At 36.9% G+C, this 25,168-nt stretch overlaps 1 protein-coding gene across 1 annotated transcript in view; it reads left to right on the forward strand.

Moving 5' to 3' along the window:
• Window positions 1-25,168, forward strand: part of LOC142338087 (uncharacterized) — a 230,832-nt gene that overhangs the window by 15,870 nt on the left and 189,794 nt on the right. The window contains exons 3-9 of the mRNA XM_075387719.1: window positions 5,127-5,242; window positions 8,156-8,359; window positions 8,728-9,081; window positions 9,717-9,994; window positions 12,894-13,078; window positions 13,720-14,243; window positions 22,836-23,074. Of these exons, the coding sequence (XP_075243834.1) occupies window positions 5,127-5,242; window positions 8,156-8,359; window positions 8,728-9,081; window positions 9,717-9,994; window positions 12,894-13,078; window positions 13,720-14,243; window positions 22,836-23,074 (1,900 nt within the window). The remainder of the gene's footprint in view (window positions 1-5,126; window positions 5,243-8,155; window positions 8,360-8,727; window positions 9,082-9,716; window positions 9,995-12,893; window positions 13,079-13,719; window positions 14,244-22,835; window positions 23,075-25,168) is intronic.

Here is a 25,168-nt window from a genome sequence, read left to right on the forward strand (position 1 = left end):
CGGATAAGAAAAACGTCTTATACAGAGAGCAACGTATTAGTATTGGTGATCATAGCAACATGTGGTTTTCTAGACGGCAACTTTCGATGCTCATTGTGCCGGTATTTTGTCTGATATCTAATCAGTTCAATGCTAGTCAACAATTTGTACCAATGAAACCAAAAAACCGAAAATTATTGAGCCGAATCTGGTTTTATTTGAGAGATCTCATGATTAGGTTTACTTAAAATTATGTTAAACAAACTTTTTCCGGAACATTCTAAGTATATTAGAACACTTTTCTGTCATTTAAATCCGTATTTAAACTACTCGATTTTGATTGGATAATAACCTCGCTTATTTACTCAGTAACATCCTCCGGCCCAGAAGAAGATGTTGGGAGAATGGTTACTAATTTTACAAATGGGGGACGAGCGATCCAGTAGACGTGCGCAAGACGGCGGAGCGCACGGCGCTGTCTGAACCATAGCGGAGTTGAGTGACTCGAGCAGTAGGGTAATAACCCCTTGGGTTGCTCTCTTCAATTACCCAAACCAAGTCACCGGTCTTTAGCGGTTGCTCGGCAGGCGTCTGCCACTTGAAACGGTGGTTCAGGGCCGGTACGTACTCTTTAATCCAACGTGACCAAATAGCGTTAGCGTACGATTGTGCGAGGGCGTACCGTTTACGGTAATCGAACTCGTTGACGCCAACGAAGAAAATGATTAGATGTTACTGAGCTTAGGTTGGACGGGTCGGCACTTACGGCGTTAACGGGCTTGCGTTTAGAGCGCATTCCACGAGACAAAAAGTAGTGTTCAAACCTTCGTAAGTGAGGCGACGAGTACGAAGGATGGTGTAAAGTATTCGGTTGGAACTAAGTGCTAGCCTCTCCCAGATGCCACTTTGGTGTGGCGCGTTGGGTGGTTTGAGCCTATACTTAATGCCTTTAGAGGCAAGTTCCGTTGCAATATTGATTGCACTCCATTTTTCGATATTCTCGAGTAGTTCTTTTTCCCCCGCCAACGAAGTTGTTTGCCCTGTCTGAAGAAATGATTGCAGGTGTAGCCCGACGGGCAACATGCCGCTCCACTCTCATTACGCACGAACTCGCGCCCATGGATGGAATAATTTCAACATGAACAGCACCAGTAGTTAAGCATGTGAAGAGGAAACCCCATCTCTTCTCGGTTGTCCTACGCAAAGTTACATAAAATGGGCCGAAGAAGTAGACCCCGGTGTTCGTTGAGGGGAGGAGACTAGTATGCGAGTATTTCTACCGGGAGGTCAGCCATGATGGGTTGGATAGTGGCAGCGCGGAACATTCTGCACATAACACAGTTCGATATAATTGAACGCAATGAAGATCGTAACTTAAAGATCATATAACGTTCCTGTACTTTAGCCCGCAGACAGTCAACGCCTTGATGGTGGTTTTTTTACGTGGGAATGCCGCAGAAACATCTTTACAATTATGTGGCGTGCGTCAAGAATGATGGGATGTTTTACATCAAAAGCAACCCCCGACCAACCGTTTGATGCGGTCAGTCAAACAGATTAGACCATTTGGTCCAACGAAGGGGGAAAACGGCTACTCCGCTTAACCAGATTGTCTTCCAGGCGGCCTTTTTTTTCTTTTAAAAATTTCTCCATGAACGAGATACTGAAGATGACGCTCGGCTTAGTCAAGCTCAGTGCGATTCATTATACTACCATCAACATTACGGTAGCATTCATGAGAGGGTAACAGCCAGAGTATGTAAAGTGTTATCGGTAGCGGTTTTTGATAAGAACTAAACATATCGAATCAAAGGAGATTAGTTGCGGAGGTGGTTCCGTAGTTTCGGATGCGGCCAATGATGTGTTACTATTATCATTTTCTTTAGTTGTTATACCGAGTTTGATGTTATTAACTAATTCAGTGCTTAGTTCAAACGGGAAGTGCTTGGTTCGTAGGAAATCTGGGCCGTCAACCCAACTACTTGATTGCAAGACCTCAGCTGACACACCACGAATAATGGCGTCTGCCGGGTTATCACTTGAGACAACGTGGTTCGACTCGTCGACGGTAGTGTGTTCTAAGATCTCGATAACACGGTTTGCAACAAATAATGGATGCTTGGTTGACAAATTAAGCCATTGCAAAATAGTAGTGCTGTCGGTCCACATGAAAACCCGTTTGACATTCACTGTGAGGGCTCGACAGATATCCTGTTTCAATCGAGCGGCCATTAACTCTGCCTGTAATTCCAGCTTTGGATCTTTCATCACCTTAATAGGTGCTACCCGAGTTTTACCCAGGACAAACGTAAGCTCGGTTTGGGACCCACTCGAAGTATTCACTTGAGCTCGGAGAAATGCAACGGCACTAAAAACTCCTTGCGAACTATCGCCAAGCATGTGTAGTTCCAGGTGCTGAAAATTTCCCGAGAAGTAGCTCCTTGGTATAGTAATTTCCGCAATCTCGGGTAATTCTGCACTCCACTCGATGAACTTTTCTACGGTGTCTTTTCGTAGCTCTTCATCCTAATGCTGCCCGCGGACACGCCAGATTTCTTTTAGTTACGATCGAGCACCAACGGTAAGTGGTGCCACTAGACCGATGGGATCAAATACCTTAGACACTAGCCTCAGTACCAAGCGTGGTGTTAGAGACTTAGTAACTGTACTGGAGGTACCTCGACTCACAGCTAGGGTATCTTTCTTGTGATCCCATGTCAACCCAAGCACATGCGAATATTCCTCCTTGATGACGGGATTACTTTTGGTGGACTGCGGCGACCCATCAATTTGATCGGTCAGATTTGGTACATTGCTTACAAACTTAGTGAGCTTGAACCCACCTAGATGGAGAAGAGGTACTAATTCCTTCGATCTATTGATAGCCTTTTCAGGGGACTATACCGAGTCTAGGTAAACGTCCATGTAGAAGTTTTCTAGGACGGCTTTGGTTGCTTGGCGGTCTGACCTATGGTGTCTCGGGTAGTGCGTTGCAATTCATAGTAAGCGCATGTGGGCTCGTCTTTAGCCCCGAAAATGTGGCGCACGTATTGATACACAACAACATTTGTTCTGGGGTCCTCCCGCAGCAGAAAAACGTACTGATGGCCGGTCACGGTCTGAGACACCAATCTGGAAGAACTTGCCTTCATTTTCTGTGGACACAAAAAATTGGTGTTGAAGAAACCTGAGTAGTACATGGATTAAGTTCTGGAGCAAGTCGGGGCCAAAGAGCAAAGATTTGTTCGGGAGGTATCGTGAAACTTCACTGCACCATTTAGTACCCTACGCACTTTCGCGGTTTGCTCTTTTTGATTATGGGATGATGTGGTTGGTACCACTTTTTATCCGACCGCTGATCGACCATGTGAGCGTCAGGAACTGTTTTTAAATAACATCTGGTCCTCACTGATGGTTTTGGCGTAACTATCTTTTAAAGTTGTGTCTCTCGAGAGCCGCTTCCCGAAAGATTTATGTTTCACCAGTGACGAAAAGTAGTTAGTCGGGAGCTGGATGTTGTCATCAGCCCACAACATACCGACATCCTATCCTCGGCCAAAATGAATTGTTGTTGATTGCGGATCGTGGGTCAGCCGCTTGTACGCACCGTACGATTCCATGTCGTATCATGACTTAGTTTCACAAGCCAGTTCATAATCCTGTTCAATATTTGCTTTGAAACACGTCGAGACTAAACTTCAACTTGACGGTAATGGGTCGCTTAGAACGCAAGTTATGGGTAAGCGGACAGCGATCATTGAGCACTTTTCGTCGGCTGAAAAGTACTCTAACAGGCGGATGGCATCCTGTCTGATATCCTGTCTAAGAATCATCTCAATGTCTCCATAGCTATATCTTACTGGATCTAGGGCGGCCAGATGGGGGTAAATTTTTTGCATGGACTTAACGTCAATGATGTCAGAACCTACGTTTAATGTTTCCCTCACATAGGGACGCACAGTAAACGCTTCGAAGTCTTGATCTTTATGAGGTGTTACAATCAATTGGACCTTTTTTTTGTCAATTAGTTCTTCCTTATTTATACCGTTGATGGTCAATTTTAATGCGGTACCTTGCAAACCGAATCTAGCTGCGAGACTATCGGACACCCAAGAGTTACTGCAGGAAGTATCGCATAAAACCAAAGCTGTTGTATTAGTTCCAGAAGAATTTTTTAGTTGCAACTCTGTCACCTGAAGGAGGCTTTTGACATCCGTGACAGAAGACAAAATGGTCGTTTTGCTTGGTTGCTGTTGACCAGTAGATGGTTTACTACTATTGCCTACGCTTGACTTCGATTTATTAAAGTTGTTAATTGAGGGTTTAGCTTGAAAACCCTTTCAGCTCCGTGAAGTAAGGTGTTATGGGAACTGTTGTAGCCATCTTTCCTACAATTACATTGACTTCGAAAGCTAAAAGTTACCAGAAAAATTTTTAAAAATATTGAATAACAAGAAATATTTTTGTTAAAAATTTTGAATTGTACAAACTGACTGTTCAGTTTGAGATATGAATATTTATGTAAACTAATTTCTTTCATAAACTCAACATACATTGCTTCACTTCTATTAAATTTAAACAACAGATTACCTAAAAAAGCTGTATTTGAAGCGAACTACTCCTATTAACATTGAGCGAAGTATTAGAAAACCGAAATGAAACAGTGTTCGCCTATACAAAACTGACAAAAGGTATAAGTTATTTTGAATCCATTTTCCGTTTTTTGTTCAACTTACCATTTTTCGTATTGAAAAGGTAAAATTTATAACGCCTAAACTGATTGACATTAGACCCAGTAAACAAGAATAAGTAAAACAAAACTTAAGCGACGGGCATCTAAAAATGGTCTTAATGGGTTTATCCCTTTTAAATTTTAATTTCGATTTACGACATTAAATCCCATCCGACAGTAAATATGTATCGACCAGATTCAACTTAACCAAAAACCCAGGGTGGCGTAAAGTTCCTAGCCCGCCATATAGTTTTGAGGGTTGGAACAATAATTTGCTATTCGTCTCCTTAATCTGCATTTAGTAAGGCGAGGGCCGTTTATGAATTTTTTAAATTAGGTTTTCTTCCAGTTATGACTTATTTTCACGTTGTTAAGAGAATTCTTAGACAACAGTAAAAAAAATATTGTCTTTCAGATAGTACAGAGTGAGGAGGGAATTTTCGCAGTTCCCAATGGAGTCTCATTTGACATCGATCTCAAATGTCACTTCCAATGGAGGCCCCGTCTGACTGGCACCTTCAACTTCGTTTGGTGCGTACAAAGAAGCCAATACTAAGATCCCTATATTGAAAATTAACGCAACTATCCCCATACATATGTTAGTCATACTCAAAACAGCACAATAAAAACAAGTATATTAATTAACTGTCAACATTATGAATTTATTTTTGATTCCACCAGATTCTAGCATCGCCTGAAAAATGTAAGAATCAGTAAAGTAATGTAAAAATCAAGGAGCCGATAATATGCGTTTGCACTGAAACCAAACCGCAAATAATGACCCTTTAGAGGGCTGATGAGACCTGCCATTAACAAGACTAAGAGACCATACAAACCACAAAATGAAATAGAGCAACAAACAATGAATACAACCAAGACTCGATATCTATATTATATAAACAGAACACAAATTAATAACAAAGACAAAATTGCCTCAGATTTTAACTACTATTACCTAAACAAAAAAAAACGTTTCCCTCACAACAAAGATAGAGGACCTTTCCTTTATAATATTAGGTAACAAGTAGACGAAAAAGAACAAAAGGAAATATTAATTTGTAGCTCCATAGAAAGCAATGGATACCTTTCAATTTCCAAAATGTATACGACCAAAAATAATGATGAAACAGTAAAAATTAAAATTTCTCTCTAAGTTTACGTTTAATATCATATGTGGCCTGTCCTGTCAACAATGTGATAATGTGACAAAACTACAAAGACAAAATTCAAAATAGGGCAATTGTACAAAAAAACTTAAAAAAATAGTATCAGAGACAAAATTCATTACTTAAGTAAATGACAGTGCATACTAAATTTTAATTAATTAGAAAGAAGATACGGCCCCTCATTGATGAGATTAAGCTAGAAGATGTCAGATATAGGATAAAAAATTCATTGTTTTCTTTCGAAAAAAAGAATTTGAAGTCATAACAAACATCACATTTCAACTGAAAAATACTGGATGGATTAACCCCTAAATCCATAGAAAAGCAATGGTAGCTGCCATTAGGGAGACAAAGTCATAAGATCATAAAATGATTACTAATACAAGCTGAACAGAATTTCACAATCTGTTTTGGAGAAACACAGTGTTGAAGCCAAAAAAACCGAGAGCTTTTCATTGATATTACTGTATATGTTCATTGGGCCTGATTTGTAAGTAATCTAAAATATATGGCCTTGAAGTAAAATGATCATGGTCACTCCAAGTCACATAAAACAAAACGGCGAAAGTTTTTTTTAGGACGACAGCAATTAAAAAAAATCCGTAAAAACAATCCAAGTAACTTTTGGATTGAAAAAATCCCCACTTAAACAAAAACCAGCTTTGTTTTTTGTGAGCGATTACTAAAAAGAACCTGATCGTTCCAAATGTGAAATAGGTAATTTGACAAAAACAAAGAAATATAAGAAAAAAATAAATGATGAGTTTTGGATAATTGTTGAGTTAAAATTAGCAAAAAAAACATGCATAGTTTCAATTCCAGAACACTCACATAGAATACAATTAATCGAGCCCTCTTTGATGTTGGACAATTTGGGTCAAAAATTTTTATGTTTGTACTTCCAGCAAATTTAAACAAAATGCAGTAATGAATCGTAAGTGGTGTCCTTTTTGATGAGAAATCTGATTTTTGAGAAATTTTAAATTTTGAGAAACTTGGATCAAGATGATCAGCATCACTCTTTTATCTTCGAAGGTAATATCATTAACACAATCCTTAACAATTTAAGCACATTTTTTAAAAAATGTACCGAAATTGGAGCAAAAATGCGGAAATCAGGCAAATGTTCACATTTGTTGTTTCAACCCCGATAGACGCTTGGAAATAAGAAAATTCAATATACTCTTTATTATATATTCTATGTTGCACGTGCTTTCTAATGAAACCCTTCACAACTTTCTACAACAAATATGTATCAGCCAAATTTTAATGACCGAAAAAACAGTTGAGCATATATTTCCGCCCCGAACTAAAGTGGGTCGGAACAATAAGATTGCTTGTGATACGAGTTTGATTTTTTAAAAAAGGTCAAGGTACCAAAGCAAATTACCGTCTCTGTTTGTCAGGGAAGCTCAAGAGGCCCATGCAAAAGCTAAGACAAAATTTGCATCATTCTTTGCTCAAACCCCATGACAGAAAGTGCAGGTAAATTTACCTAAAATTTCAGGTAAATTTACCTGAACTGTGCATGCGTTTTGGCGTTCCTGCACACTACCTGCACGGTTCCTGAACGTACCTGCAAATGCAGGTAATTTTACCTGAAATGTGCAGGTAGTCCCTTTTAACGTTTTACCTGCAATTTACCCGAACATTCCAAATTTTAGGTAACTTTACCTGCACAATTTACCTTAAATTTTAAGGTAATTTACCTCTACAGTACACTCACGGTAAGGGTAAATTACCTGCAACTTTAAGGTAAATTGTGCAGGTAAAATTAACTTAAATTTGGAATGTTCAGATAAATTGCAGGTAAAATCTGCAGTTGGACTACATGCACATTTCAAGTAAAATTACCTGCATTTGCAGCTACGTGCAGAGACCATGCAGGTAGTGTGCAGGAACGCCAAAACACATGCACAGTTCAGGTAAATTTACCTGAATTTTTAGGTAAAACTAACCTGCACCTTTTTTAGAGTGCACTATGGTGGGTCGGAACCAAAAGGCGATCATTTGGTTTTTTTTTCGAAACAACTAAATTAAAATAATCATTAAAAGGTTAAACTGTGAAAAAGAAACTAAACCTGAAAAAAGAAATGATAGGATCATGCAAACATTCATTATTGTTAAAACTATTAATTATTTGTTATCGAAGAAAAATTTCTGTAAAATAATTCTATGAAAATTGTGTTCACTACTTTTTATATCCAATTTTCCCTCTTTACTTCTGTCCGATAATAACTAAACTTCTGCACATTTTAGTTTGCGTTTATGGTTTTAGCAGCAGCAGTTCATTTGTCTTGTCAGTAACAGTCGATAACAAAAAATTGTTCACACCTCTGCTGCAATGCGAGAATGATGTGTTCACACCTGGTGGAACGATTTCAGTCCTCAGAGAGGACATTCCAGTTATCATCCAATCAGATTGCAGACTGCTCAGTTGCGAATTTCAGTTCAGACCAGACGGCATTTTCAAAATTACAAGGTTAGCTTGCAACATAAACGAATTGTAAAAATTGCAGTGAAAAGCTGTTTGAGAAAGTTTTACAAAATTCAGAAAATTCTCTACACCAACAAATAGAATTGCTGACCAATCCGTTCCACAATTGGTTAATTAACCTGACTTGTGTCCTGACCATGTCAAGTTTGGATTTATTGTAAATATATGTCGAGTTTCATAGTTTTCCAAAAAAATCTCGACCTGGGAAGCTTGCGTAACCAGAATTATTAATTTTTAGTGCTAACCAGCTATTTCATGAATGTAATTACAACTATTTGACAAAACAGAAGACATTTTAGAAGTAAAGATATGCCTAGTCCTTTGGACTTATTTAAATTTTGTTCCCATTTTAGACCCCTCAAACGGCAACAGAACAACCAAAATTGGTACGAATTTCCGGCATCGAAATCCAGACAGTATCTCATAATAGCAGACGACGAAAACGAACAGAGCCGATTGTGTTTCAACGAAGAGTCAACAAATTATTGCATTGCTGATGTCCAAAATGCACCAATAGAACACCGGGTTTCAATATCGGATAGTTCGAACAAAGTTGTGAGCATTTTGAAGGGTGATAAAATATGGTTTTCCTGGGAAAAATGCAACATAAGGAAATCTATTTTTCAAGTGGACTTGAATTTGAACCCAAAGGAGAAGTTCTTCTTTCAAAGAAAGTTGACTTCCCGATTCCAAAGTGACTTAGAAAGGTAAATAGTGGACAATTTTGGTCAAATTTATAGAATCTGGTTTTAGTGGCTTTTATAAACATTTGCAAACATCTGAAACTCTGATAACATCAAAGTGTCGTTAGACTTGTCGCGAGAAGATCGCTTTAAATAATTTTATTTATTGTATATTTTTTATACGGTGGCATGATGGCCGATAGGTAAGGTGTGTGATTCACACGCCAATGATTGAGAGTTCAATCCCCTGCCTCCGTGAAGCTGTCTGTGTAAGGATGAGCGCTTACTGAACCATAGGTTCAGGTTGACCATAGCCTGACCAATGATGGCTGCAATAATGGTACCACGTGAAAGTCTCAGACGCAAAAAAAGTTGCCATAGTCACCAAAAAAAGAGCAGTCATGCTCACGAAATGAACAGTCTGAGATGTAGGGAATAACTGAAAAAGGACAGCTGAGAACAGGCTAATGGCAATACACTGCAGACTGAAAGCCTAATGCTGCCTCGCTGCGATTACGCAGAAACACATTTATTTATTACATAGAATATAATTGTTGATACTTTTTATATTTTTCAAATTTTACTTCCGAGAATTTTTCGATTTTTGCGTTGTCTTGAATTTTCCAGTTTTTTGACGTCCGATTGTACTTTCGTTTCAGCGTGAGCGGATTATGCTGCTACGAGTTCCCAGCAAGTGGATTTTTCCACTTTGCAACGTCTGAAAACTCCTCCCAGATAATTTCAGTTGAAGTTGTAGAACCACCAAGAGCTCATCAACTGAAATTTGGCCCACAGATTCAGTGCAATGGAGGAGATTTGGTTGATGTTGAAGTTGGAGATTATATCAAATTCATTTGGGATAAAACAGTTCAGCTGACGTCACAGTTTGTTCACGCGTCTGAGTGTCTGCCGAAAATGACTAAAAAACAAGAAATTGGTAAGAAAACTTGAGCATGATGTCATACTTCACATGATATGGTTGCCATGTCAAACCAGGGCGGCATTAATTTGTATGACAAATCAAAAACAAAAAAAGTAATCTTTGAAGTATGTGAATGAGATAGTCGTATGAATGAAAGATAATAGTAGAGGCTTTGCAGGATTGAAATTGATTCAACATTTTGAGCAATTATTTTTAAGGAAATATATCCGGTTGAAACAAATTCATTGATACAAAGCGATGACTAATTTAGGTTGTTAGTTGCTTCATAAATTAAAGGCAAAGATATTCTTTACTTTAACTTAAAAGTTTGAGTTAGAAACAGGTCAAACAATTATACGCGAACAACGGTTTTTAAGATCTTGGGAATATCATACGTAATTTTTCATATGAGATACTTTTGTTGCCCCTGAACCACAAATTCAGTAGAAGTTGCACAAAGTTTTTTTTCAATTAAAATTCAATGTTGTTATGTTCAACAGAAAAGCAATCTAATTTAGGAACTGTTTTCAGTAGTTACACCTATATGTAAAAGTTTTGGGGAACCATTCAATTTTAATTTGGTCAAGAAAAAATCTACTATAAAATTTGTAACTGATGTGTCTACTTGCAATTGAAGTTTATAGTTAGCGCATCATTAAATAAATTGAACAATTGATCTGTTGCTACGCTAGTATTTGATAAAGTTTAGATTTCTGTTTCCCGTGTCCGGACAAAACAGTCCCAGACAAAACAGTCCCAGACAAAACAGTCCCAAATCGCAAAATATTCCCAGACAAAACAGTCCCAGACAAAATAGTCCCAAGAAACCAGACAAAACAGTCCCAGACAAAATAGTCCCAAATAAAATGTACCTAATGCCATTATACCCAATGTACTTTGAAATGTTCGTTCAATAATCCGACAACAAATTAGCAGTCGCTATTACCCGTATGTTTTAACATACTTAATGGCCATGGCCATGCCTCAGCGGCCCGTGGGACTTGATATGAAACTATCACAACCGAACATGGGATTAAATTATCCGCTTGTTAAATCATACGTGTGAGAGCTATAATAATGGCCTTGGGACTATTTTGTCTGGGACTGTTTTGTCTGGTTTCTTGGGACTATTTTGTCTGGGACTGTTTTGTCTGGGAATATTTTGCTATTTGGGACTGTTTTGTCCGGGACTGTTTTGTCTGGGACTGTTTTGTCTGTTCACCCTGTTTCCATTTAGGAAACTAAAATGATTGTTTTTGACAAAAATGTTTACAGCGTTGTAACAGCCAATTTCTGGAGTGATAGCCAATTCAGGGAGTGATAGCCGAGAAGTAAGGTACGTGACTACCACGCTGAAAGTTGATAGTTCAATCCCCTGCCTCCGTGAAACGCTCTGTGGGAGGATGAGCTTAAATTTAACCATAGCTTTAGATTGACCATAACCTGGCCACACATAGCTGCATTGATAGATCCACATAAAATAAATTGCAGACGTAAAAAGTGGACATAGTCACCAAAAAAGAACCTTCATGCTGACAAAATGAACAGTATGAAATGAAGGGAATAATACAAAAGGATAGCAGAGAACAAATATCTGTTAATGCACTGCAGACTAAAAAATTGATGCTGCTCCGCTGCGACTACGCGTGAACGAAACTATTATTATAATACATCTACTGGAGTACAATTTTATGTTCTATGATGTGTTTTCTAAAATAATTTTGAAATACGGCTGTACGCCAACAGAGAAAACGAAAAGTAACTTGTTTCTTTTGAAAGTTGCCCTAAAACCGCCCAATTAATAGCAAAACAACCTGAAAATTATTGAGAGACAATAATTGAATGCAGTTCTTCTTAACAATGACATATGTTCTTTTTTAATTGAATTGCTGGGAAAATGTAGATAAAACATAATGCACATCGCATAATGAAAATCAACCTGCGTTATCATCAAACTTCATGTTATACGGAACTGCAACGATAAGAGTTAGCTGACATTTCTAATGCGCCGTGTTACGCATTGTTTTGTCTATCTTCAATCAAGTTTTCAATTTGTCAATTCAATGAATTTTTTTAAATAATAATGATGACAAAATAAAAGTATAGGGGAAGTACCCGTGCATTAAGATTGATTAATGATGGAAAACGCTCACTAACTCGAGTGAAATTGCTGGCCTGGCCTCTTTAATATTCCAATTTGACACTAGTAAGAACTTTGAGTGTACACTAAATAAAGTTAAGGCAAATAAATAGTTTAACTATTAAAAGGTTAAACTAAATAGAGCTAGGATGTTTTTAAGGTAAAATTACCTTATCTTTATTTAGTGTGTGCGCCTTCAGTTTTTTCCTGCTAATCTATGGGTGGTTGACAATGCCAAAAACTATAAGGCTTTAAATTCCCTGTCACTGGAATTTAGCTAGCCATTTTTAAAATCATCCTAAGTTCGCGAGGAATTGACTATTAACTCGCGGTCAAAACAAACCTGAAAAATGATAATCGCTTTCAGCTGCAGAAATAAATGAGAGTTGTGATGAATTGAATTGCAGTGTTTTTAACTATAAAGGACCCTCATTACTCTCAAGGTTCTATTTGTTCCATATTATTCGCTAGTTTCCAATGTTTCGTGGTAAGCATGGGCTGTTGTAAGTTATTTTTGTTGCTGTTCGAAAGAAACATTAGCTACTTCGGAAGTTAATTTTATGTTCAGCTGAACACCGAACCCTCAGTCTTGATTTCAGGTGCTTTACAAGAATTAGAATGTTTACATTATTCTTGTAATCTTATACCAGCTGCTTATAAAAGTAATTTACTGTTAAAAAATATCAAGTAAAGTACGTTCATAGCGTTGGAGTCCTGAATTTAGGCTCCAGTTATGTCTCTTGTTGTTAGCTTCAAGATTAATTGAATTTTCAGAACCAGATGATGCTGCTGAAGTGAGTCTTCTTTCCAAAGCTGAGCTGGACCAGGTGGGCCAGTTGGGTGAGATTTCTGTGAGGATGAATCGAGCGGGGGTGTTTTCTTATTCGCTGTACCCTCTGTGCCCAGTTGCAGTGACAATTGTTGTCAGACATCCAAACATTATCACACACTACATTGATGTGAGTTTTGTTTAGAATTTTCACTGTTTACTATATATTAAAAGCAGGTTCCACTGAGCATAGTTCACTAATCATTGGCACTTCAGTTCATTGACCTGAACTTCATTCCAAATTCCTCTCCTTTTTGGGTGAGAGCAATCAAACTCGAAAGCCGTGGGTCATTGTTTACATCCCTTCTAATTGGGTGAGTCGAAAGTAAAGACCAAGACCTCTCCTCCCCACCTAATCCTCAATTATCAGAATTATATGATTTTTGCTAAAGTTCTGATTTTCAAACAAGATTGCAAATCGCCATTGTAATTAAATTTGAATTGATTTCAACGCAGTTGTTTCGTAAAAAACTAACATCTGGTTTTAAATGTTTTCAGCTATCTAAATAAATTGTACTGTTCAGAAAATAGCCGGAAATCGTAGCTAAAAACAATACGACCTAAGGAAAACATTAATTAGCAGGGTGCTCTTAATTGAGCATTGACTTTCCCAATTTCAAGAGATCTTTTTGTGTTTTGGGTTTAAGCACACGACTGTGTTGCCCATTACTAGCCATGATCATAATTTCATATAGCTGCAATTTTATACTGTTAAATACTGAATATTTTGGTATTATCAATTTTCTTTGACTGCCTGGAATTATTTTTTAGCTGGATGATAACTCGGATGATCGTCGTATTCTCAAAATCAGTCCATCCGACTTCGTTGTCTTTCAATGGAACTCAAGCCGAACAGTTTCTTTAGCCGAAATTTCACCGCAGGGCAAAACAATGAAACGCGGCTTCAAAAGTGGACCTGCGAAAATGGGCCCCGCAATTTTCGTCCACCAGTTTCTAAGACCAGGCGTTCACTACTATCTGGATAAAATGAACCCAAAAATTTACGGAATGATCGTCGTCGGCGAAACGAGACCTCAAATCGTAAGAGTTCCAGTTCTCTCGGACGTTTCGTCACCAGGTGTTGATGCTAATAAATGCACTTTTCGGCAAAGTGAAGAAGTCAATGCAATTTCGGCTCTGTGTACTGGCAAAGGTTCGATCGTACAAGCGGCCAATGGTGATGTAATTGTTTGGATGACAGAAAACGCTACATCAGAGAGTGAATTTGGACCGCTAGACAACATTGGCACTTTGCCGAAAAAGAAACACCAAAACGCAATCGAATACATCCCCAAGTAAGAGTAACATTCCGGCATCAAAAAAATTTTGCCTCCTTTGCAGTGATACAAGCGGATAACCTTTATCCATTACTTGGGCGTTATATTTCCTGCAAGAGGAATTGTTTTTGAGCCAAAGTTTGTTAGGAGATCGATTTTACGATCCCATAAAGAATAAAAACCTTACATATTTTAGCAGAAGAAGAAAAAATATTGGAGCAAAGAAAAGAACTTTGAAAATATCTTAGAGCTTAGAAACTTAACTAATGTTAATAAACTCAGAAAGAAAACAAACTTACCAGATTTATAACGACAACTGCAGCTAATAATTTAGAAAATGAATGTGAATCAGTTTTGAACTGTATTTTTGTCAAATATTGATATTTATCTACTAATATTGAATGCGAACGATCTCTTTGTGAACGATCTCAAGTGAACTAAATTTTTGCATGTGATAATCAAAGTACGCTTGCTCATACGCCCCAGAATTGCCTGATTTTTTATTCATTAGCCTTTTAACAAATGTCAACTGTAAATGTTATATTTATTTTTCAGATTATATATACGACTTATTTTTGTTAAAATCTTCACGCTTTTCTTCTCCTTTGAATCTCCTAAAATTAATTCTTGTTCCCTCAGATATCTTTTGAGCTTGAACAGCTTCAAAAATCTCCAACTTGCCAAAACTCGCCCTGCCTCCCCATGCCAACAATTTTTGGGCTCAGCAATCAGACCGTTGATACGCCAATAGAATTTTGGTTGATACTGTAGTGTCAGTGTTGGCAGTTTTTGCTATTCTAGATTGCTGAAATTTTTAAGATCTCAAAATTGAGATTTCACTCGTATATAAAAACTTAATCAGAATTTGTGATAGAAAAATTGAAGTTTAAACTTCATAATGGAACCATTGAACAATAGCTTGAAATGGATGACGTTTAGTGGGTTGGCAGAGGACTACCCAACATGGAGAAGTCGTTTCTCTGCCTTTGCACAAACAAAGGGCCTCTTCGAAACGCTCACAGACACAGTTGAGCTACCTGACAGACCGGCACCACAACGAGGGAAGATGCCAATGGTGCGTAAGGGCGAGAACACAAGGCAGAGACTCAAGCTAGAGCTACAGCTGTAAAAGAAGATGAGAGCCGCAAAAACCAGATTTAGTGCTACCTGGCAATGACACTAGACGCCAGCAGCCTCATACTCATTCGGCATGACTGTGTGAACAGCAAGTGTCCAAGAGATCGTCAGAAAGCGTGGCGACTTCTCCAGCAACGCTTCAGAAGCGACGAGACAACTACCAACATAAGTCTGCTGAGGCAGTTGGCCAGACTACAATTTCGAGAGGACAAAGCCATCCACCAGTACTTCAGTAGAGCGCAAGAACTGGTCACCCGATTGCATCACGCTGGTGAGGAGCTTTTTGAGACGCTGCATAATGCAATGGTATTGAACGGTCTTCCACAACGACACGAGTTTTTTGTCGTGCAGGAGAGCTTCAATCCTGCAGCGAAATTTAAGGAATTGCAAAAATGTCTCACCAACTTTGAGGAGAGCCTTAGGCAGAGAGAGGATGTGGAGCGGGAGCAGCAAGTTGTCATGTCAGCAAAGAATGCTTCTCATCAAATTGTTATAAACTCTTCATTCAAATCATGTCCTAGGAAGTCATTTTCTATGCCTAGTAGTTCCAAAAGCTCTAGAATCTGTTTTGTATGTAACAAACCTGGACATTTAGCAACTAGTTGTTACAAAAATGACAGCATTGTAAGTATTATATGCAAGGCTAAAGGACACCTAGCAAATGCATGTAAACATCAACAAAAAAGTCCTCATAAAGGCTTTGAATCTAGTTTAAACGCTGAAAGCTCCTTTGAAGTTTTTAGAACTGATTTGGTATTAGATTCAGACACTGATCACATGATGATAGATTACTTTGGTTTAAAAATTATCAAAGACTAGAAATCACAGTTAACAATCCAGATGGAGGGAAAAAAGTTGAAGGAATAAGAGATGTAAAAGTAGAAGCACCAGACACTAAAGATGTGCTACATAAACTGACTTTTGAAACAGTTCTGCATGTACCAGAGTACAAAAAATACTAAATTTTAATTTCATGTTTAATTCAAAAGCAACACAAATTTTTTAACACAAAAGATAAGTCAGTGCTAAAAGAAAGTGCAAAGAAAGCTTCAGGCTGATAAGAAGAGGCAAATTGTTTTTCTTACCATAAAGAAAAGATAACAAGCGCAACTTTTCAAACATAAGCGGGGGCACTTGCCAAACAAAACATTGGCAAAAAAGACTTAGACAATTGAACTTTAGAGATGTGGCAAATACATCAGATGAAGTTTCCCGAGCTTCATTTTTTTTGAAATTTTTGCGTTGGGAAAAATTTTGGAAAAGCTTGTTCCAAAAGTGAGCGATAACAAAGCAACTCAAAAACTAGAAAAAGTTTACTGTGATGTTATCGGACCAGTGAGTCCATCAATTATAGAGGGCAACAGATATGCATTTAGTTTCATAGATGAATTCAGTGCCTACGCAGTAGTAAAATTTATGAAATACCAAACGCAAGCATTGCAAACTGTCACGAGTATGTTGTACAACATGGCCGTCCAAAAATTTTGCGAACTGATATTGGGACACAATACAAAAACAAAGGCTTTAAAAAGTTTTGCATAATCAAAGAAATAGCTCGTGAATTCAGAGTTCCTGAAACACCCGAGCAAAACACCCGTTGTTGCACAATGTTTTAATAGAACAGTAGTAGAGGCTGCAAAATGCCTTCTAATAGATTCAAAATTGCAAAAAGCCAATGGGTTTGAGCAGTAGATACAGCATGTTATCCTAAAAATTTAGTTGTCAAAGACAAAAATACAAAGTCATCCTTCAAATTTTTTCAGTAGAAAATCGAAAAACAACCATCTAAAAATATTTGGTTATGTGGCCTCTTCAAAACGTGTGATGTCACTTAAAAGTCAATGTTTGACCCAAAAGCAACAAAGTGCCTGTTCATTGGTTACTCTGATAACACAACAGCTTATTTCAGAGGTTGAGATAACTGAAACAGAGTGTTCCAGAAAGTGAAAACAATACAGAAACTCAAACTGAACAAGAATCTAAAGAAGGAAGACAAAGTCCGAGCGTCAAACCAAAATTCAATATTAATGTACAGTTGAATCCAAAAGTCGCAGTGAAAAATGTAGAAAGAAAGTCTTCAAGGATTCCAGTACCTGTCAAAAAATCACAAGAGGATAAATCAAAAGCACGCTCAAGACTGCAAGTGATAGTTAAACTAGGTCAAATAGCAATTCCTTTAGGAGACCAAAAGAACATACAACTTTGGTCAGAGTACGATGAAGTGAAAAGATTGAGAAAGGAAGCAACACAAGATAGAGAACTTGAGCGAAGTGATTGGTATAAAGTACCTCCAGCCAGAACGCTTTGGTAAAAGCTATTCTCATGCTGTTCAAAGCACAGTGACAAAGAATTTCATCGAGCCTGAAAATTTGATAACGTTATTGATTTGAAACAAAAAGACAAATGGCTTGAAGCAATAAAAACTGAGATAGAAATTTTAAATGAAACAGAAACTTCAGACTTAGCTCCAACAGAAAAAGGACAAAATATTATTCCTGGCCGATAGGTGTACAAAATAAACATAAACACGGAAATATCGATAAATGTAAAGCTTGTTATACAGCAAAAGGTTTTGAACAATTTGAGGGAATTGAATAATCGGTTACCTTTGCTCCCAAAGGCAAACCTGAAACCTTTTAAATTCTACTTGCTTTACCAGCTATCGAATATTTCTTTTTAAAACAAATGGATGTAAAAGCAGTTTATTTGCATTCTAAAATACATGAAGAAATCTATCTAGAGCAACCAAAAGGTTTTGAAAAGTTAGACAGCAATGGCAACAAATTGGTTTGTAAACTAAGAAAAATCAGTATTTGGACTGAAGCAAGCAATCAAAAATTATTATCAGGGGCTTTCAACTTTATTAATTCAGGAAGGTTTTGAGAGAAGAAGATGAAAAACTGTTTGTTCTAGCCTGGGTTTATGACTTAGTCATAGCAGGAAATAGTCAAAGAGAGATCATCAGATTGAAAAGTTCACTAGAAACAAAGTTTAAAATGGACGACAGAGGAGATCTTGAATGCTTTCTTGGAATGCGAAATCGAAAAACAGAAAATGGAGCAATTTTAGATCAAGAAAAGTACACTCAAAACTTTTTAGCACATGCAAGACCGCAAACCAAGGAAAACACCAGCAGTAGATAACCTAATACTTGAAGTAGATCAATAAGATTCAGTAAGAGTAGATTCACATGAGTTCAGAAGTCTAGTAGGTTCACTACTTTACCTAGCTGTGAAAACTAGACCAGATATCATGTGTGTCACAAATGTCTTATCACGCTTCATGAATGACCCAACTGTTGAGCATTTTTTTTTGCTGGCAAGCGGTTGTTGAGATACCTACAACATACTAAATCACTTAGACTCTCTTTTTTTCCCATCAATTAGCAACAGCACTCTAGCTGGTAAAAGAGATGCAGAGTGGAGTGGCGAGGTCAATGATAGGCGATCGACCACAGGATATTGTTTGAAGCTGGGAGACAGTGGGGATCTTTCAGTTGGCAAGTCATGAAGCAACCTGGAGTGTCACTCTTATCATGTGGTCTTCTTAAAGAACTATAGGAGAGAACAACCAGAGTTGCATAAAGCTTGCAAATAACCCGGTACTTCACAAACAATCAAAGCACGTCGACACGAAATATCAATTCATCCAAGATCGAGTTGAAGACAATTCAATCAAATTGATCTACACGCCAAAAGATGAAATGACAGCAGATCTTCTGACAAAATCTTTGTCACAGCACAATGTAGAACAACATCGAAAACAATTAACGGGCGAGTTCAGATTCTTACTTAGCAGCAACAATCTGAGTGGGGGTTTTAAAGCACAGAAAAGATCTTAGAAAAAATCTTAGAGCTTAGAAATTCAACTTATTTTGATAAACTGAGAAAGAAAACAAACTTACCAGATTTATCAGGACAACTGCTGCTAAATAATGAGAAAATGAATGTGAATCAGTTATAAACTGTATTTTTGTCAAATTTTGATATTTATCTACTAATAATGAATGCGAAATGCAACTTTGTGAACGATCTCAGGTGAACTAAATTTTTGTATGAAATAATGAAATGACGCCATTCATAAGCCCCAAAATTGGCTGATTTTTGATTCATTAACCTTTTAACAAATGTGAACTTTAAATGTTATATATTTTTTCAGATTATATATACGACTGATTTTTGTTAAAATCTCCACTCTTTTCTTCTCTTTTGTATGTCCTAAATTTAAATCTTATTCTCAAACCTCTTTTGAGGTTAAACAGCTTCAATCTCAAATTTGCCAAATTTTGTCCTGCCTCATCGGGGTTGTTGCGCTACCGTGTCCCTAATCCTGCTAACAAAAAAACCGAATTTGTTCATGTAGTTGAGAATTCTTAAAGCCGATTTACAGGAACATAGTGTCCTATAACAACGCAGATAGGTAATTTAACAAAGAACACAGAATAGTTTTTTCTTGTATTGAGAATAGAATGTCTTTCCATTAAACTTTACATCCAGATTAATCTTTTTATTAAAACTATTACATTTATTTTTAGAGATAAGATTAAAGTTAGGTAAATTAGGACTACTCTAGTTGGAATGCTTTTTCTGCTATTCGTGGTCAGGGCCGAAAAGTATGTAATGGATCTATATGCTATGATTTGCATGGCTGTAGGCATTCGATTTTTCTTCCTATATTTGCAAACGGAGTCGTTTTTGTGCAAAAATGACTTAACTCTGCAAACCCAATTTATTTGTCTCTGTAGCTTGTTTTGTAATTCTAAGCTGCAGCTGTTCAGAAGTATTGCTGAGTAATGAATGTTACGATGTACAAGAGTTTTAAGTAGGAGCAATCTAGTACGGTCTGGTATCGTATCTGAAATTGAATTGATTGTTTGAATAGCAATAGCCACTTTCTGCAAAATCCTCTGAATTTATTGTTAAGTTATTATTGGTAATGCACAATTTGCTGTGCTTTTTTCAATATTAATCTTTAGTTCATTTGCATAAAGGCTAATAATCGCCGAAAGCTCGTATACTTTCTGCAGGGTTTCTCTTTGAAACTACTGAAGTTGTATCCTCTGCGTATTGTATAATGATACAATTACTTGCTATACAAATCGAAAGGTCCTTCACATTTATTAGAGATAAAAATGGTCCAAAGATTGTCTCCTGGGGCACTCCCTGGTCAACCGAAAGCCAATCAGATGATATGTTATCAAATGCCAATTTTGTTTTCTATGGTCAAGATTTTAAAAGTTCTATTGCGTCGGTACATAAACCGCGATCATTTATTTTTTGAGGATTATTTAATGAGATGTGGAATCGAAAGCTCAGAGAGATCTTAAGCCTTCGATTCTATAAGGGTGTGTTTTAACTTCAATTAGCGGTGTTTCTAATTTTAATTAGAATTTATCTTAGGGGTGTTTCCAATTTTAATTGGCCAATTTAAAAGGAGCAGAAATTTACTTCTTATCATGCCCTGTTTGCTTTTTTTTTCAGTTAACCTGATGTTTTCTGCTCAAAAACTTTTCTTATTCTGGCAACATGATAATCGAATTCTAAATTGAAGGAGTGTTGGAGTGTTTTGGTGGGTTTAAATTAAAATTAAACTTTAAATGCGTTTGTCAGAGTCCATTAATTTAACTGTTGGAACGCCAGTTTTTTTTTCTCCAAATATGGTCATGGATATTCGCTTTTTATATCTTGTCAGATCTCAATTCCCCGGAAAATTGAGCCTGATTGTATTGAAACCCGCTAAGCTCTCACAGTTATCATTCATTAGAGCTGTATACAAAAATGTCAGCTTGATTTGTACAGCGTTTAAATCCACAGATAAGTTAGGGGATAAAAACTGTTATATGCGAGGAAAAAATTGAATCACAGACAAGATATTCCGATCAAAGCTGGTATTTTGCCAACTGAAATAATCACTTCAACGTTTTGTTGCTTAAGTTTCATACAAATCTAAAGCATCGGAAACTTCTGCATGTTCTAAGAAAAATCGTTTAATTCAAATCGAGGGTAACAGATAAGAGCATTTTTTGAAAACCATTCAAATAGAAAAAATTAAAATTTATACCATGTTAATCGAGGTCAATGATAAGTTATATAGATAAAATAGATTAAAGAATTTCCGAGAAAGCAAAATGAAAAAATCTCATCGAACAGAAAATTGGGATCAAATGCTTCTTACTTTCGGATATAAAAAGGACAAACAAATTTGAGCTAAAATTAGAATTCTTCAAAAGATAATCCGCGATTTGCATCATGTGGACTGACATGTAAATGTTTGTACTTCCCCAGACATTTGAGAATTTTTACCGTGTAATATCTTACAATTTTCTTTCAAATTTGTTTTATTAGTACTTATAAGATTATTTTTCGCCTGACTAAGACTTTGTAAGGCAATTTGTCAGATCTTATACGATAGAAAAAAATATGAGGAGTGAAAAGATCATACACGATAAAAGTTCACTTTTTTTACGATCTTAAAAGATAACAATTCTGCTTTATGAGATCTTACACGACAAAATTTCTGCCTGAGGAAAAAAATTTTATCGTGTAATATCTTATAAGAATCTCATAAGATCTTGTAAGATAAACATGCGGAAAGCTATGACTCATCTTTTTAGTAAGATTTTTTATCAGATCTTAAACGATAAAACTTCTTTAATTATGTCATATCGAAGGTATTGAAGACAATTCAGAGTTGCTTTCAAGCTGGAGCCAAAAAGCTACAGCATGCAACACTTAAGTGTCAGAGCAACGAAAAGAAAGTTATCTTATATCGCTTTTTGAGACTTATAAGATATTGTGAAAAATGTTATTCTAGTGCTAGGGGCTTTTTCTGAGGCGGCGATTATCAAACTAGGCTTAAAAAGTTTCTTCAAAGACCAAAACTGTTTTAGACTGCTTACTGTATCCATAGTACCTAGTTAAGACTCAGATTAAGACTGCTGCCAAATGGAATCAACAAACGTTTTCTTTTTTCATAAGTGGTAAGTTGACGGATTATTTTTTACTCTCATAGGAACTTGACTACGTTATACGCTTATTTTGAAATTATTAAAACATGTCTTGTGAAATCTTGGACGATAAAAATTCTGCCCTACGTGAACTTTTATCGTGTAAGATCTGATAAGATACTTATCAGATTCTATAAGATAACAATTTGGCAAAAATGAATTATTATCTTGTAAAACCAGATAAGATACTTATCAGATCATATAACATAACTATTCAGCAAAATTAAATTATTATCTTATAAGATCTGATAAGTATCTTATCAGATCTTACACGATTAAAATTCACGTAGGGCAGACTAGATAAGATCAGATAAGTTCTTTACACAGTAAAGATTTTTGATCAGCATGTAATGAGATCTTACACGATAAAAATTCCAGAATCACTGGGGTTTGCTCATTGTCGTGAAAAAAACTCAGGAAAGAAAAAAGAAACTGAAAATTTGTGTTTATTATGATTCCCTTTTCAGGCGCTGCCATGCTACTACTGTAACTCACCCTAGTCTGCAAGTGTTCGCCAGTCATGCATGGTCACAATGCACCCAAGAAACACTACTTCTAGAACATTCGCTGATGACGTCTCGGAGTAATTCGCCCAGCTCTTATCAACGATGGTCTATAGCGCCGGCTGAGTTAAATCCGAAGGCAGCAGAGGTGACAACATGGGAGTATTTGAGTGCAGTTATGGTAGACAATAGAAGCAATGGATGTAAGTATAATTGGCATAGAGAATAAAAAGGAATAAGGAATAAACATAGAGGAAAAAAATGAAACCTGTTATTTTTGCAAATAATTTTGTCACATTTCGGTGACAGTTATGTTCCAAAAGGTGTCGCACAACATTGACTTGTGAAGTATTGGTCAATTTTTCAAGAATTTCACATAATTACGCATGGTTTTTGAAAACGATATAAAATTAAGAATCAGAAGGGTAATGCACGCGCAGTGAGTTGAAACTTGACACACCATGATAAGACATGCTTGATCTTGACATCTCTTGCAAAAATTGAAACATCTTGCCAAGAATTTGAAATACCAACATTTATTGGCAAATTTTGATAAGATCTTGCCAACATCTTATCAAGATGATCCAAAAAAATTTCTAGACAGCTTTTGAATAATCTTGACAAATCTTGATTACACTTTTTGTTATTTCGGATTGCTACTCGATGTATCTCGTCCACGGAAAAGAAAACGAAAATCTCCTGTGAACTTAAGAAAAACAAAGTATGAGTAAAGTGGATCAGTTGCAATTTTAAGCCCTGAAACCATAAACTTACTTATAACTAAATTTTTAACCCAAAAAGGGCACCTTTGAAGACATCTTTAAATATTGCAGTAAATAATAGCCTTTGTCTTGCTCCGGATTTACATCATTTTGTTTCGAGTGAGTCTCAAATTCTTTTTTCTCTAGCAGGAAGAAAGTGAGGAAAACTTTGAATAGCCAACTGCTATGATCTCCAATAAGAAGTCTCCGCCTGATCCCTGGCCTGTTTTTGGATAGAATTTAGTGACACAACGAAATATCAGAGGGTTGGGAGTCTCTACTTCATAAGCTTAATAAGTTTAAACTACCTACTAATTAGGTTTCCGCTTCAAAATTACAGTTGTTTACTTGATTTGAAAACATACTTTTATTACGTCTAATTTTTGTCTCAAACTTATGTAGCCAATTTTTTCCTCAATTTGAGTTTCTTTCTGATGTATTAAGGCTTAAACAGAATAAACAAAAGAGCAAAAATCTTGTTTAATGGTTTTTAATTTCTGTAACTTGGCATATCTTGCCATGTCATGGTTAATCTTTCGTGGTTAACTTGCAAATATCTTGTTTTTGATGGCCATGGAAAGTTCTTGCAAGATAGTAAAATTCTTGATATTTTTATGATAAGTACCATGTCAGGATCTTGGCAAAATTATCCAAGTTTTAGTATGTTTCTTATCAAGGTCTTTTAGTTTTTGGTTTACTGGGCGATCAATGTCTTATTCTAACAGATTTCTTGATCTGGCATCCTTCAAAGCCCTTTGTAGTGAAACATATATTCTAGACTTTTGGTTGCTCATATTTGGTTGCGACTTCTTGTCAGATGTTTTTGGGAAAGAGTAACTCTCAGGTTTTGGCGGTAGTTTTAATCATCAGCAAATGTCATGCTTTTCTTGAGTTCCCAAGGTCATTGGGAACATGCTCCAAGAATCAGCTTCTGCGTGTTCTTCCATGTCTTCGAGCTTGCAGGTTGCTGTTGCTGTGTAACTGGTGGGCAGATAGGCTCCGTTCGGACAATCTTGGTACGGTTTCTTTGTCTTTGGTTGGGGAGGGGGGGGGGTGATGTTACCTTCTTTGTTTCTAAAGAAAAAATTCCGTTTCAGAAGGTAGACTATGTTTCCTAATCACGTCGGGGTCACCAATTTATGTAGTGAAACATATATTCTAGACTTTTGGTTGCTCATATTTGGTTGCGACTTCTTGTCAGATGTTTTTGGGAAAGAGTAACTGTCAGGTTTTTGGCGGTAGTTTTAATCATCAGCAAATGTCATGCTTTTCTTGAGTTCCCAAGGTCATTGGGAACATGCTCCAAGAATCAGCTTCTGCGTGTTCTTCCATGTCTTCGAGCTTGCAGGTTGCTGTTGCTGTGTAACTGGTGGGCAGATAGGCTCCGTTCGGACAATCTTGGTACGGTTTCTTTGTCTTTGGTTGGGGAGGGGGGGGGGGGTGATGTTACCTTCTTTGTTTCTAAAGAAAAAATTCCGTTTCAGAAGGTAGACTATGTTTCCTAATCACGTCGGGGTCACCAATTTATGTAGTGAA

This window comes from Convolutriloba macropyga, chromosome 4, assembly GCF_964194025.1.
Source record: "Convolutriloba macropyga chromosome 4, txConMacr16.3, whole genome shotgun sequence".
NCBI classification, from domain to species: Eukaryota; Metazoa; Xenacoelomorpha; order Acoela; family Convolutidae; genus Convolutriloba; species Convolutriloba macropyga.